This window comes from Hemicordylus capensis, chromosome 16 (assembly GCF_027244095.1).
Source record: "Hemicordylus capensis ecotype Gifberg chromosome 16, rHemCap1.1.pri, whole genome shotgun sequence".
Taxonomy (NCBI): domain Eukaryota; kingdom Metazoa; phylum Chordata; class Lepidosauria; order Squamata; family Cordylidae; genus Hemicordylus; species Hemicordylus capensis.
In genome coordinates this window covers 7,627,058-7,642,504 of record NC_069672.1, presented here as the reverse complement: position 1 = coordinate 7,642,504, position 15,447 = coordinate 7,627,058, and the positions used below count along the sequence as shown (strand labels likewise).

The 15,447-nt window shown below is 49.6% G+C and overlaps 2 protein-coding genes across 7 annotated transcripts in view; both read right to left on the bottom strand.

Moving 5' to 3' along the window:
- Window positions 1-13,557, bottom strand: part of LACTBL1 (lactamase beta like 1) — a 46,922-nt gene extending 33,365 nt beyond the window's left edge. The window contains exon 1 of the mRNA XM_053281037.1: window positions 13,474-13,557. Coding sequence (XP_053137012.1) covers window positions 13,474-13,482 — 9 coding nt within the window. The 5' untranslated portion in view covers window positions 13,483-13,557. The remainder of the gene's footprint in view (window positions 1-13,473) is intronic.
- Window positions 6,199-15,447, bottom strand: part of EPHB2 (EPH receptor B2) — a 180,076-nt gene continuing 170,827 nt past the window's right edge. For all 6 annotated transcript variants that reach the window (XM_053281036.1, XM_053281031.1, XM_053281032.1 and 3 more), the window contains one exon: window positions 6,199-14,958. In XM_053281036.1, coding sequence (XP_053137011.1) covers window positions 14,850-14,958 — 109 coding nt within the window. In that variant the 3' untranslated portion in view covers window positions 6,199-14,849. The remainder of the gene's footprint in view (window positions 14,959-15,447) is intronic.

Below are 15,447 nucleotides of genomic sequence, written 5' to 3'. Positions count from 1 at the left end.
AGAAGGCAATCAAGATGGTGAGGGGTCTGGAAACCAAATCCTATTGAAGGAGCTGAGTACACTTAACCTGAAGAAGAGATGCCCAAGGGGGGATATATGATTGCCACCCCCAACTATCTGAAGGGCTCTCATGTAGAAGAGGGAGTGGGCTTGTTCTCTTTTATTGATTGACTGATTGACTGATTGATTTGATTTGATTTCTATACCGCCCTTCCAAAAATGGCTCAGGGCGGCTTACATTAAAACTAAAACTAAAATCAATTAACTGCCGAAATCAAAAACTATAAAAACATAAAAACCATCATTAAACATTTTTTAAAAATCAAAACCTTGGAAAACCAAGCCAAAACTTTACAGTTTAAAAACAGTTTAAAAACCCTAGTCGGTCAGGCAAAAGAGACAGATCATAAGAGCTCCCCTGAAGCCCAACAATGAACTCAAGACTACAGATTTCTGCCGGGAGTGCCTTCCACAGCCCAGGAGCAGCTACAGAGAGGGGCCACCTCTGAATTGCCACCAGACGATCTCTGGTGGTAACTGGAGAGGGACTTCCTCAGATGACCTTAACATGCAGTGGGGATCATGCAGAAGAAGGCACTCTCTAAGATAACTTGGACCTAAGCTGTTCAGGACTTTATCACTTCTCGGCCTTTTGGCTAAAATCAAATGTAAGATCAAGTGTGTGTTCAGGGCTTTAAATGTAATAACCAGCACTTTGTATTTTTTCCAGAAACATATCGGCACCCAGTCCAAATGCTTCAAAACAGGCATAATATGGTCTCTCTGGGTTGCCCCAGAGACCAATCTGGCTGCCGCATTTTGAACTAACTGAAGTTTCCAGACTACGTACAAAGATAGCCCCACATAGAGCGCATTGCAGTAGTCAAGCCTAGAAGTTTCCAGCTGATGCACCACTGTTTTGAGGTCGTCCTCTAGACTAGAAACAAAGGGTGGAAATGACAAAAAAAGCAGAATTAGGCGGGATATTGGGAAGAATAGGAACATCGGAAGCTGCTGTAAACTGAGTCTGACCCTTGATCCATCTAGCTCAGTCTTGTCTACACTGACTGGCAGCAGCTCCCCATGGTTTCAGGCAGGTGTCTTCCCCAGCCCTACCTGGGGACTGGATCGAGATCTTCTGTATGCAGAACAGGGTGCTGTACCACTGAGCTATAGACTCCTCTCCCAAATGTATTAGGAACATAGGAAGCTGCCTTCGACGGAGTCAGAAAAATGGGCCTATCTAGCTCAGTCTCGTCTACACTGACTGGCAGCAGCTCTCCAAGGTTGCAGGCAGGAGTCTCTCCCAGTCTTACCTGGAGATTCTGTCGGTGATTGAACCTGGGACCTTCTGCGTGTTAAGCAGATACTCCACCACTTGGCAGAGCGGTGGCTTTGCTACTAAGTTAGGACTTTGGCCAGCTGGAGCGAAAGAGGGCACCAAGCCATTAGAAAAGAGCTAGGCATGAAAATCCTGGCAACACAGGGCGGTGAAAGCGAGAAATTCTTGGGGAAATGGCTCTTCCCCCCACCCTTTGCTTTGTTCCCCCACCCACCCAAGGTAGACATCACAAAGGAACCAGACTGGTCTCCATCTGCTCCATCAACCTCTTTTTGCCTTGTACGCCAAGGATTCCATGTTCTACGAGTCAGCCTCCGGGCCCGTCATTCAGAAGCAGCCATTCGTGGCCATAAGCCGGATTTTCATGACTTGAGGAGAGGAACTCATCAACGCTTGAGGTTTTCTTGGGTTTTATTTCCCTCTCGCCTGTCAACAACCCTGCTCTTCTGTCAACTGGAGTCCACAAGGCCTGGATTAACCAAGGCGAGTGTTCTGGGAAGCGCTTGACCTGGATTTTTTGCTTCTTTTGTGACGTTTCCCTGCTGCTTAACCAGAGCCTCCACCCCCTGCTCCTCTTTCCTAGCAACAAACATGGCCGCTTTGCGGCTTGACGGACCTCTGCCAATGAGAAACGTGGGCAATCGCCGTCCGCCGCTCTGGTAGCGAGCGGCAACGATCCAATGGCGTTAGGTTCTTGAGGGAAGCGTCCTCCAATCATGCTTACTCAGGAGGCCAGGAAAGGCGAGAATTTCCCAATTATCTTTATTTGGGGCAAGAGCCCACCTCTGACTCCCCCGTCCTCCGCCTCTCACGCCTCAGCATGGAGAAGCTGATCTCTCCTGATGCGCGCTGAACTTTTGAACCCGAGGAGACCTCATTTTGAGTTATTCAAAGGAGTCATGGAGAGTTCAATGCCCTTTCTCACATTCGCAACACCAAAGGGACATACAGGGGGCACATCAGGAATAATATCCGTCAACCCACAGATGCATTCAGGATCCATCACTGCAGAAATCACCCCACCAGCAGTTCTCGGGGGGTGGAGATGGTTCATGGAAGCCAAATCCACACAACAATGTCGCTTTGTCCACTGTGTCGGGGGGTCTGCCTTGCCTTGGTGCCAATTAGGAGGTTGGCTCGGTACAAGATAGAGGACTCCACCAACCCGACACCCAAGTCCACCCAATGTTTCTTGGTTCACCGCCCTTCCCATCATGCCAGAGCTTGTCAGGATCCAAACATCCATTTGCTGAGCACACAAAGGGTGTGAAATCCTTCCTCAACAAAGGAGAAGTTAATTGAAGAAGATCGAAACACCTCGGAGTCAACGAGCTTGGGGCCAAGTGAATTCTTCAGCGACCTTTTGTTGGGGGAGTTTCAGATCGTCCTGGTTGTGAAAAGCCCCTTGTTTTCCGCCCTGCCTCCCCTTCCCCTTCTTTGGGTCACAAAACCACCACGCCGCCATTTTGGTCTTGGCAGTTTCAGTGACGAGTAAGGCTAAAATGGCCGTTGAAGTCGTTCTGGTTCTGATGTTCTGGAATCGATGCTTTCCTGGATGGAGAAACGTGGCCCTGGTCTATGAGAGAGATGTGCAGGACCAGGTAATGCTGGATCCAGCTTCCTGGGGCTCCAAGGAGTCGTTCATTTAGACTGTGTATCATTTAAGAATCTGGGACTCTATGGTTCTGTATGCAGCTGGTCTGTGGGTAGCCTTGCCACGTCCCCTGGGATTTAGGGTAGCCCCTGGATTTTGGCTCCTCCACCCGGCTGCTAAATTCCACCCGGATTTACACAGATTTCAAATGTACTGTCCGGATTTTACTCTGGATCCGATCACATGGGCGGGTAGAGAAGGAGGGGGGGAAATACACAGCTGTCAAATAAATAAATATATACAATGCAAATTAGTTTCTGCATAATTTGCAAATTAGGCCACCCGGATTGGGGAAGCTTGACTATGACAACCCTACTTGTGTGGTGCCTGCATCCAGGTCAGGTAAGACAACTGGAGAACATAAGAACACAAGGACAGTCCTGCTGGATCAGGCCCAAGGCTCATCTAGTCCAGCATCCTGTTTCCCACAGCGGCCCACGAGAAGCTTTCAGAGGCATCTGGTGGGCCTGGGAAACAGGATGCTGGCCTAGATGGGCTTTGGGCCTGATCCAGCAGCGCTGTGCTTATGTTTTTAACCAGCAAAAGACTGGTACCATCTGAAGCTGTTATACAGTCAGTGAGAGTTTCATCCTTTCCTGGATCTTCAAGGCAGGCTTGCTGTAGTAGGGATAGATCATAGAATAACCAGCCCTGCTCAACTTAGCCCCCGCCTCCAGCTGTTTTTGGACTACAATGCCCATAATCCCCAGCCACAGTGGCCAATAGCCAGGCATTATGGGAGCTGTAGGCCAACATCTGAAGGAGGGTCAAAGATGAGCAGCCGTGGAATAGATCTTTCACTATTTTTTAAGCAGCGGCCCCTTGGGGAAGGAAAGGAAGGAAGGAAGGACCCCCAAACCCTTGAATGTGAGAGCCATTTCCCACTGTGCTGATCTCTGCACAATGCCACACTTTTATCAGTGTTGGGAGGGCCCTTTAAGAGAGACAGTGGAGAAAGAGCTCTATGGGGAAAGTGCTGGGAAGGGCTACATTTCTTAGCACTCCATTTACCTCTTCCAAGATGGCACAGGAGCTCAAGAGGGCTCCTGTTCCCTAAAAGGAGCCCACCCCAGCACTGGGCAAAGTGCAGCAGCACTGCATGGTGGGAACTGTAGTGTCTGCATGGTGCCAAAGGGACAGAGCAGAGCATTCAGCTTTGGCCAAAGCTTCATGAAGACCCAATAAACAATTAGTCTGGACCCTCGACCTCTGCTGTAGGGGTAGATCACCTTAGCTTTCTGTTCATCATTGCACTACAACTCCCATCATCCCCAGCCACAGCTGGGGATGATGGGAGTTGTAGTTCAACAAGAGCTGAAGAGCCCAGGTCCCCGACAGTGTTCCCTCTAACAAGGATCCCCAGATGTTCTTGACTACAATGCCCATAATCCCCAAGCAAAAGCCATTGCAGCTGGGGATTCTGAGAGTTATAGTCAACAATATCTGGGAATCCGTGTTAGAGGGGACGCCGGTCCCCTATCCCTGCTGTAGAGGCTGGATCTGAACTGGTCTCCTCCTCTGGAGTAGGCTCATCTGCTATGACTCATTATTATTATCATTATTTATTTATTTATTTACAGAGTCAGACAGGTGTTATTGGCTGGTTTGTTTTATCCAGACATCGAGTCCTTCCCAAGGACCTGGGATGGCTGAATTTTATTGTCAATGTTGTTGCTGTTATAGATATCATAACAGAATATAGGCTGTTCCCAGTAAAGTTGCTTTTTGTAATTGGTTGATGGTGGCTTCTGTGGCCCCGATGGTGTTGAGGTGCTCTTCAAGGTCTTTTGGAACTGCACCCAGGGCGCCAATGACCACTGGGATTATTTTGGTCTTTTTCTGCCACAGCTTTTCAATTTCAATTTGTAGATCTTTGTATTTGGTGATTTTTTTCTATTTCTTTTTCTTCTAGTCTTTTTATTCTATTCTTCATTATTATTATTTTGTGATCAGCACTGTAAGATATTCCCCTTCGGGGATGGGGCCGCTCTAGGAAGAGCATGCAGAAGGTCCCAAGTTCCCTCCCTGGTATTTCCAAGACTGGGCTGAGAGAGATTCCTGCCTGAAACCTTGGAGAAGCCGCTGCCAGTCTGTGTAGACAATACTGAGCTAGATGGACCAAGGGTCGGACTCAGTTGCTCAGCAGCATCCTATGCTTTCCCGTTTGGTAAGAGCCTTCGTAAATGAAGCCACCTCTGTGATTTATATACAGAACAACGTCTCAGGCCGGCGAAGGAGCTGTCATTTCTAGCACACTTCCCTCCGTCACATTCCTCCAGTGCAGACTGAAGGTGGGGATTGAGGCCAGCCTAGCATGGGTCAATGCTCATGATCTCAAGGATATGGGGCTGTGAATTTCCACACAAACAGCACAGTGGGGAGTGGAAGGGGATTTCTGCCCCCTGCTGCAGGAAATTCTCATCAGACCAACCCCCCTCCCTTAAAAAAAAAGTCTATAGGCAGGGAAGATATGGTCAACAATAGTGTGCAGAAACCCTCTAAGAAATTTCACTTGTCTAACCAGGTTGCCTCCCTAGCATCTCCAAGATTGGGCTGAGAGATACTCCTGCCTGCAACCTTGGAGAAGCCGTTGCCAGTCTGTGTAGACGATACTGAGCTAGGTGGACCAAGGGTCTGACTCGTATATGGCAGCTTCCTATGAAGTGCTGTGAAATATATCCAATAGTTCCTCTTTCATTTCCCCACAAGCCTCTCTTCCTTTGCCCACCCCTTCCCCCGTCTCCTGATCCTCAGTCCTTTGTTCTGTTCTGGACTCAGCCCAGTTTATAAGTCTCCTTCCTAAAACACAGTAGTCAGAACCAGTGTGCTCTCTAACAGGGATTCCCATCCCAAACGTTGTTGACTACAACTCCCATAATCCCCAAGCAAAAGCCATTGAAGCTGGGGATTCTGGGAGTCGTAGTCTACTATACCTGGGAATCCCTGTTAGAGGGAACACTGCCCAGAACTGGACAGAGTATTCCAAGTGAGGTCTGATCAGTGCAGAACATAGTGGAATTGTCACTTCTCAATAGCAGGGCACTCAGAATCTGTTAACGAAGCCCAAGATTGCATTAGCTTCATTTGCAGCTGTTTCACATTCCGGGCTTTTCTTGCCTGGTCATGGGCGGACACCTTCTCTCTTTGTGGGATTTTGTGGTTAGTGAGGGCAACGGGGAACAGAATGGGAGCCACAAAGAAATGCTTCAAACTTTTACACTTCACATTTATTTTGGAAAAAAAACATTTTCTTAAAAATACTCCTACAAAGGCATCGGAGCAGCAGGATCTGTTTCCTTTATAAATACATCTGGTTTTTTTTTTTTTTAACCTCCCCAGTAACATCAAAAGATGCCTGACAGAGCCAGGTGAAGGCCCTGGTCTGAATGGAAGACACATCCCCGTGTGACAGGGCTGGCACACCACCTACCTATTCACATTTTCTAAAAATACAAATACTGACAGGGAGTCGCGCAACACCACACCCAGGCCATGACCCCATGGGTTGGCAGAAACGCAGCGGGCACCCTCCGGTGGAGACCTGCCAAAGAACTGGGTCACTCGTCGGTGGAAAGGGGGAGCTGGGGACTTAAGGGGTTGTGTGTAGCTCCTTGCTCTGAGCCAGAGGAGCTGAAGCAAGGCGGATGCGGTTTACCTTCTAAAGTAGAACAGAATCTGAACATGAACGCTAAACTGATTGTTTTCAAGCTGTGATTGTTGCCTTGACATTTATGATTTCAGGAAGCAAGGTGTTGAATCTCGCCCAAGTTGCCTATAATTCAAACTTTGCCCAGGGCTTTTGGCTACTGTTTGGACCTTCTCCTTTCCACACCTGGGCTGCTTCACCAGTGGTCGTTTCCCTCCGTTTCATCCCCTGCTTGATCAATCCCAGCCAATCAGAGATCACAGACCAGGTGCCATGTTTCAGTGTGAAGCTGAACAGGTTTCACAGTGTACTGATATAATGAATAACAAATGAAGCCCATTGGAGTGAAGGTAATGCTTCCTTGCTGGTTGTACGGGCAATTATAGCCAATCAGGGATCTGTAAAAACCAAAGAGCTTCTCAGCCCTCTCTCAATAAGCCCTGAAAAGGGCAGCCAAAATGGTCACCCCTTTGGAGCGAGTCAACAGTCCAATGACTGCAGTGAGGACAACACTTCCTGTACTGGCTGTATGGGCAATTATAACCAATCAGGGATCACTGTCAAAAACCAAAGAGCTTCTCAGCCATCTCTCAATGAGCCCTGAAGAACACTGCCAAAATTGTCACCCTTTTGGAGTGGGTCGAAGGTCAGCTGATTGGTGTGAGGGAAATTCTTCCTGTACTGGTTGCACTGGCAATTCTAGCCTATCAGGGATCATTGTAAAAACCAAAGAGCATCTCAGCACTCTCTCAATGAGCCCTGAAAAGACTGTGAAAACAGCCAACCCTTTTGATTATGAGAAAGCGATTTGCAACATGGTCCCCCTCTCACTTCAGCACTACGAGAGATCTTTCCCTGCAGAGGCAACCAGTGTGGCCCATGTACCTCTCTATTCGAAAGAGGCAAAAAGCAGTGAAGCAATGTGAAAAGGGCCATCAATAATCTTGATCATGTGGGAATTGAAAAGTGCTAATCTGAGATGTGTGTGGATGAAACCTTGGGCCATCTGCAGAATCCACACATCTCAAGCCTACATCTGAATATTCCCAGATTGCAAACAGCTTGTCCAGAGTTGGCTTGCAGATTTCCTACATGCATCACACAATATGAGAAGTTCCTGTACTCCAAAAGGGGTGGAGACCAGTGTTCCCTCTAACAGGGATTCCCAGATGTAGTTGACTACAACTCCCAGAATCCCCAGCTGCAATGGCTTCTGCTTGGGGATTCTGGGAGTGGTAGCCCACAACATCTGGGAATCCCTAGTTAGAGGGAAACCGTAACTATTTCTGGGTGGGTGAGGGACTCCAAAACCAAAGGCTACCCTGTGGACCTCTGGTAGGTTGGAGAGCTGTTGGGTGTCCAGTCAGGTAACTAAGCAAAGAGAACAGAGAACAAGAACTAATCCTTCCACTATTTTAACTAGCTGCAGAAAAGACAGGGAACCTAGAGAGAGTGGAGAGCTGGTCTTATAGCAGCAAGCATGGCTTGTCCCCTTTGCTAAGCAGGGCCCACCCTGGTTTGCACTTGAATGGGACACTACATGTGAGCACTATAAGATATTCCAGGGACGCTCTGGGAAGAGCATCTGCATGTTGCAGGGTCCCAAGTTCCCTCGCTGGCATCTCCAAGATAGGGCTGAGATGCCTGCCTGCAACCTTGGAGAAGCTGCTGCCAGTCTGGGTAGACAAAACTGAGCTAGATGGACCAGTGGTCTGACTCGGTATGTGGCAGCTTCCTATGTTCCTATGACCTGAGCCTCCTTTGACAAACCCAGTTCACGTGATAAAACAAGCATGGCGAGGATGAGTGAGCTTTCCCCCCTTATTTTTCAAATCCTTCTTGGAGAAAGCCTGGATGAAATTCCCTGATTCAAACATAGGAAATATGCCCCCTCAACTCACTTTGCCAGTTCCAAGCAAACTTACCTTTGTGAAGGAGGGAAGCCGGCCAGGATTGGGGAAATACCTATCAGCTTCCAGGAGGGCTGGCAGGGATTGGGGAAATCTTTGCAGGTCACACTTTTTAAACCTAGATATCTCCATTGTCACTGGGATACATGGGAATGCCCCCGATTTGACAAACTGAACTGGGTGCCATGGGAAATGCAATTCCCCATGCCTCCCAGCACTATTTGATTAGGCCTTAAGGATGAAGCACCCAGATTCAATGCATTGGACTAGGAGGCATGGGATATGTAATTCCCCATGCCTCCCAGCACTATTTGGTTAGGCCTTAAGGATGAAGCTCCCAGATTCAATGCATTGAGCTAGGAGGCATGGGATATGTACTTTCCCATGCATCCCAGCACCATTTGATTAAGTCTTAAGGATGAAATTCCCTGATTCAATGCATTGGACTGGGAGGCATGGGAGATGTAATCTCCCATGGCTCCCAGCAGCATAGGATGAACCATACAAGGCCTCTGCTAGCACCAGCTAATCCCTCGCCATTGATAGCTCTCCCCTTGCAAAGGTGTTTGGGATGTGCGGGCTGGGGGGGGGGGGATCCAGTGGGAGGGGCTGTCAGACAGGCAGACCATTGCATGCCGGGCTCAAACTCCAGAAAGGGTTGGGCTCAGTTCGTCTTGGGGCCAGGAATTCCGGATTTTGCTGTTGTCAATCGTGTTCAATATGTAGGGCTCCTGATGATAAGGTTGCATTATGGCCTTGCCACACTCGAGCCACAATCTCCACACTGCTGTCCATCCAGTTCTGGCCCTGAAACCCTGGGTCGCATTAGGCTCTTTTGCCTGACACCACTCAGCCAACAGGCACCAACTTGGCCAGCAATCTCTTGATGGGGTGGACTTGGCCGCCGGCCTGTCCTCTCTTCCCAGATTGTTCTGTGTGGGGGGATGGCAGGAGAGAGACGAGAAGAGGCAGCCCTGGTGGGTACAATCTATCCTCTGCAGTCCCCCAAGAACTTGCTGAAGACAAGCTGGAAACCGTATTGAGTGGAAGGGGAGGAGAGCTGGCCCTGTGGTAGCAAGAATGACTTCTCCCCTTTGCTAAGCGGGGTCTTCCCTGGTTGGCATTTGAATGGGAGACAGCAAGTGAGCACTGCAAGATATTCCCCTTAGGGGATGGAGCCACTCTGGGGAGAGCATCTAAGTTCCAAGTTCCCTCCCTGGCAGCATCTCCAAGATAGGGCTGGGAGAGATTCCTGCCTGCAGCCTTGGAGAAGCCGCTGCCAGTCTGTGAAGACAATACTGAGCTAGATAGACCAAGGCTCTGACTCCGTAGAAGGCAGCTTCCAACGTTCCTATGGTAGCACTCGGAAATCGTGGCGAGTCAGCTTCCAGAGTAGACAGTACTGAATGAGATGGAGCAAGAGACTGACTCAGTAGGAGGCATCTTCCTATGTTCCTATGAGCATCGAAACCTGGCACATGTGAAACAGGTCAGGTTTCTTGACAACGGTGAAACACAGAACGCTCCATCCTCTTGTTCCATCATTATCCTTATACTTTAAAAAAAATAAATCACAGTGAAATATTTGAGAAGCCATTGGAAGGCTTGAATTTAGGGACCACCCTTCCTCTGCTCCCTTTCTCCCCCCCCCCAACGGCTGCCTTTCGATGCCAGCAATGTCTCATGCGTCCCGAACGTTCTCCCACAATCCTCTCCCAGCCCGATCACAGTGTCTGAATGCGCCAGGGCCCACAGCCTGGCGGTTTATTGCTATGTTCCATGGAACGTTTGGGACGGCCAAAGGAATGTGGTGATGGGAAGCAGGCACAGGGAAGAGAGTGAGGAAGGGAGAAGAGAAATGCCGAGCATTGGAAGAAATGGGAAGAACGGCCAAGTGGCCGGGAACGGGTTGAGAGAACACAGCATTGGCACATGGAGGGAGGGGTTGTGCAGAAATATGCTCCTAGGAGCAGGGAGGATCATTCAAGTGAATAAGCAGTTACTCGGCTACACTGTTGCGGAAGGAGAAGACCAATCTGTCAAGGGGAAACATGGGGAGTTCTCCACTATTTTGGCAAGTTCACGAGGCCAGACTAGTCAACTCGGGCTTGTTATTGGCCAGCTGGTCCCATCACATTAACATCTAAATTTGGTCAATGGGAGAAACAGTGTATGTCTAGATCCTGCCCCCCATCCCAAACTGACTTCACTAGCTGTGCCGCAAAGTGCCCTTCTTTCCGTGGAATGAGTCAACGGGCCTCCACACTAGCACAGAACCCAGGTTAGAGGGAGGCAAGCCGAGGTTAGCAGCTCATGTGAACCAGGGCCAAGTGCCCAAGCCCAGGCTTGACAAAACAGGCTAAGACTGCTTCTGAGCCTCTATTTAACCCAGATTAGTGAAATGTATGAGCCACGCTGCCTTGGGTAGTTGATCATGTGTCCATTTCCCCATTTTTGCAGGTCCCAGACACCATAGTTGTCAGAGAGTGCTGCAGCTAGAGGGGCTGTGACCTGTGAATGTGCCGCTCTGCACAGAATACTCTATGATTGCTTGTTCCAAATGGCTTCAATGGGACTTGCCCTGTCTCCTTCCGCCGCGTGGCCAGAGGGCAGCTGATAATGAGGCTTTCCCTAAAGCTGGCAGGGGAGTGCATTGTGGGAGGTCTCTCCCGATCCTCAGAAGACCTTCCCCCATTCCAGCTCTTGGTTGCTGTGATTGTCTGGGTGGTAAGTTAGGAGAACCCAACAGAGGTTCTGGTCAGCTGTGAGGATCAGGGTAAGGGCTTTCCCCTACCCCAAACCACCCCTAGATGATTGTGTATAAGGCCCCATTGTGTAAACCAGGATAAATGTCGGTTAACTGGAGCTATTTGGCCAAGATTGCCCTAAATTCTGTGTTCACACAACCAGCTCCACAGGCTTGCGAAACCTGGTTAGCTTTTTGTGAGTCCACCATTAAATAAGATATTGTCAATAAAAAGAGCTGGTCTTGTGGTAGCAAGCATGACTTGTCCCCTTTGCTAAGCAGGGTCCATTCTGATTGCATATGAATGGGAGACTTGATGTGTGAGCACTGGAAGATATTCCCCTGAGGGGATGGAGCCATTCTGGGAAGAGCATCTGCATGCTTGCACGTAGAAGGTTACAAGTTCCCTCCCTGGCATCTCCAAGATAAGGTGGAGATATATTCCTGCCTGCAATCTTGGAGAAGCTGCTGCCAGTCTGCGTAGACAATACTGAGTGAGATGGACCAATGGTCTGACTCGGTATATGGCAGCTTCCTATGTTGCTAATGCAAAATTCCCCGCACTGCACCACCAAACAGAACAAAACCCCTGGGATTTCAATAGCATCATGTTCAAACACACACCCCACCTCTGGCAGGAGAGTCAATTGTACAGCCTGGAAACCAGTCTGTATTCTGCCTGCATCCTCCAGCCAGTCTGGGCCAAGAACTAGGATTGCCTGCCTACCTGGTCACTCTTGCAGTCCCTGGGAAGCAGAAGACGCACGCAAGGAATTCCTGCTGCATTTCTGGTCACCAATCTTCCTTGTTGGGATGGGTGCCTCCAGCTAAGTCGACTGAAATCTTGATATTTGCCCTGATGGTGACATGGTGAGATTCCAGACTTCCCGAAAAGTTCCCGGGGGGGGGGGTTAACTTTCATGGCAGGGTCTCAAGCAGTGGCCCTTCTACAGATGTTGGCCTACAACCCCCATCATACCTGGCTAGTGGCCATTGTGACTGGGGATCAGTGTTCCCTGTAACAGGGATTTCCAGATGTTGTTGATGACAACTCCTTTCATCTCCAGCTTCAGGAGGTTTTGGCTAAGGATAATGGGAGTTGTAGTCAACAGCATCTAGGAATAACTGTTATAAGGAGCACTGCTGGAGATGATGGGAATTGTAGTTCCACAAGAGCTGGAGGGCTGCTGTCTGAGACTCCTCTTTACAAGGAGAGGATTCGTGTTCAAGGGGAAAGGGCCTCATGGACTGAGTAGTGGCAAATGAGCTCTCACTCTCATTCTCAGGGACAGAAAGTTGAGTCCAGTGCTCAGCACTGAGAAGTCTGAGGCCCACACACCACTAAAGTCCCGAGGAAGAGCTGGGCTCTGTCCTTGTTATGACCGTAGATCTCGGAACCTCCAGTTGGAGGTCGGCTGGAAAGGTCAAGTGATGGAGCAGGATGGGAAGACCCTACCAGCCAGATGTGGGGATGCCCCTTGCCAGGAGAACCAGGGGGATCAAAGTCAATAACACCCTGAGGAAACAGCCCTGCCTTTGACTTGAAGGAGTCCCTTGAGGATCCGACAGCCAAAGCTGGAGTCAGTGCTGAGAAATTTGGGCAAGGTCCCTTTAAGAAATAGAGCCTTTCCTAAGAAATGGGCAGGACAGATCCACTCTACCTGGGCAGTTCCAGGCCTTCACAGGAGCAACAGCCATCTTATGCTAGTGCAATGACCATCCCTTGCTTTCTTGCTTGGAGCTATCCAAGGTGCTGATCAGCATTCCTTATGACAGGGAATCCCAGGTATTGTTGACTACGATTCTCAGCATCCCCAGCCTCAACGACCTTTGGCTGGGCATGCTGGGAGTTGCAGTCAACAATGTTTGGAATTCCCTGTTACAGGGAAAACTGGTCCTGACTCCTTTTCCTTTGGGGCTGTCTCCGGTCTGTGCCCTCCTAGATTCCGGTTTTGGCTGAGAGCCTGGCTTGGCCTGAAACAGGACAGGCCTGTGGCTGTTGAGACTGAGACTGGAGAGAGCCATTCTGAACACCTTATGGAGACTTAGCATCCTGACTCTAATAGGGCTGCAGACCGCCCCCAGCTCAAGGCTGGCTTCTTTACATTTTGCCAGGCTACTGAAAGCATGCTGAGGAAAGGGACCAAGTCTTGGAGGACTGCAGGAAGGATCTACCCAAAGCATCCTGAGCACATAGCTCCAAATCTTGCTCAGTTTTGAGCACGGCTCGCCCACAGCTCCACGCTGTCGCCCTCTTCCTCTGCTTCTGCACTCCGAGACGATCTTCTCAGCTCCAAAGAGCAACTCTTGGTTGAGTGTGAGTGTGTCCCAATCTGAGTGTGATTGGGACCACTGGATCCCCTCTGCTGGGCAGAACAGCTGTTTCCCTGAACATGAAAGAGCGGACACGCCCACCAGCTCGGAATGACTGCTAGGAAATGAAAACAGGAAGAAGCATCCGGACTGGCTTCCACCCCATGGAAGGGCTTAGCCCATAAGCTGCCTTTCTCCCTCTCGGAGGAGACGGAGAGTGTCCGTGGGAGATAACGTGGTGGAAATGATGTCCTGCTGTTGTAAAAAAGAACCCCAAATTCAATTGACCAAGCAAAAGAATCCACCCCACCGCCCGACCCACAAATCGTTGTAAACAAAGTAGAAAAAAAACAACAAACCGAAAGGGTTCGCGAAAACCGCCTGGCAACGCACATCAAATCTACAACATACTTCATGGCACGTGAGGGGGGGGGGGGATGCCTGCTGGGGGAGGGGGCAGGTCTCCGGCAGTCCGCGCGGGGCCTTGTGAATGTCTTGTGCATATGATATGTCGGAGCCGCCTCTGGGAAGTGCAAGGGGGCGGAGCCTCTGGGAAGCACCAAGCGCCAGACGGTCCCGGTGCATCGGAGAACAAGACCTCAGAAATTGGCCCCCACGCTCTTCTCCCCAGTGGAGCAAAGAGTCTCGCTCGTCCCGGAGGATGGAACGAAGAAGTGCTTCTCCGGGTAGCAGTCCTTCAGAGGGAAAGGAAGTGAAAAAGAAAATCTCCCGCTCGGAAGTCCATTGCTACTGAGACGTGATTGACCCCGTTGCGTGGGAAGAGCCGTCCGACTCCTGGCCCCTCGTTGGCCCATCGGGGGGAGCTGCTGGCTGTTTGCGGGGAGCACCCCCAGCAAGGCTTGGAGGGACATGCAGCCTGCCCCCCACCCCAGGCTTTTTGATTCACTTCACACTCCGGGAGGCAATGCTGGTGGCCGGAGCAGCCCGTGCAAAGGAGCGGTTGGGGGAAAAAAAAAAGCTGTTCTGAAATCCCTCCCCAACTTGCCATTGCTCTGTCGTAATTCCATTTCCTTTTAAAAAACGTCCTTCTAAATTAAGAGTCCACATTGTTCCCTTTTTTTTTTTGTTTAAACTTGCAAGGTCCGCAGCAACTTTGCCCTGAGGCCGTTCCTTCCCCGTAGCCGCCGTCACTGAGCGGGGGACGCGGGGCTCGGACACACAGGGACACGAAGGAGCAGGGCCAGGAGGAAGAGGTGTGCAAGAAGAGCGTGCCCGTCTCAAACCTCCACGGACTGGATCTGGTTCATCTGTGCCCGCATCACCTGGATACTGTTCAGGATTTTCTTCTGGTGCCCCGCTAACGTCACCCCTACTCTCAGGATGTCTCTGGTGGCACAGACAAGGAGCGGGAGAGAAAAGTTAGGCGAGGAACTGACAAAGTATGGAGGATTGTCACACGCTTTTAACTAAAGATTAACTTTCTAACATGTAATTTTGGTTTTAACGGAGTACTGTCAGTGCCTCCTTTCCCCTGATGTCGGAGGGGCAAGGACAGCCTCAGAGTTTGTCTGTCTGTCTGTTCATTCATTCATTCTTTCAATTTCTATAGCGCCCTTCCAAAAATGGATCCGGGAGGTTTACATTAAAACAAAACAATAAAAATCAATTAACAATTAAAAACGGAGACTATGAAACACTACAAAACAATTAACAGTTAAAACGTTCAAAACAGTTTAAAAACCCAGGGAAACCAGGTTACAGGAAGTTAAAAACATGTACAACCAATTAAAACCCCTTCTTAGTTATGCATTTTTAGTAGTACTTTCAGCATCTTGATCTATGTTCAGGAGGACTTTTAAAAATCAATTTGGTTTT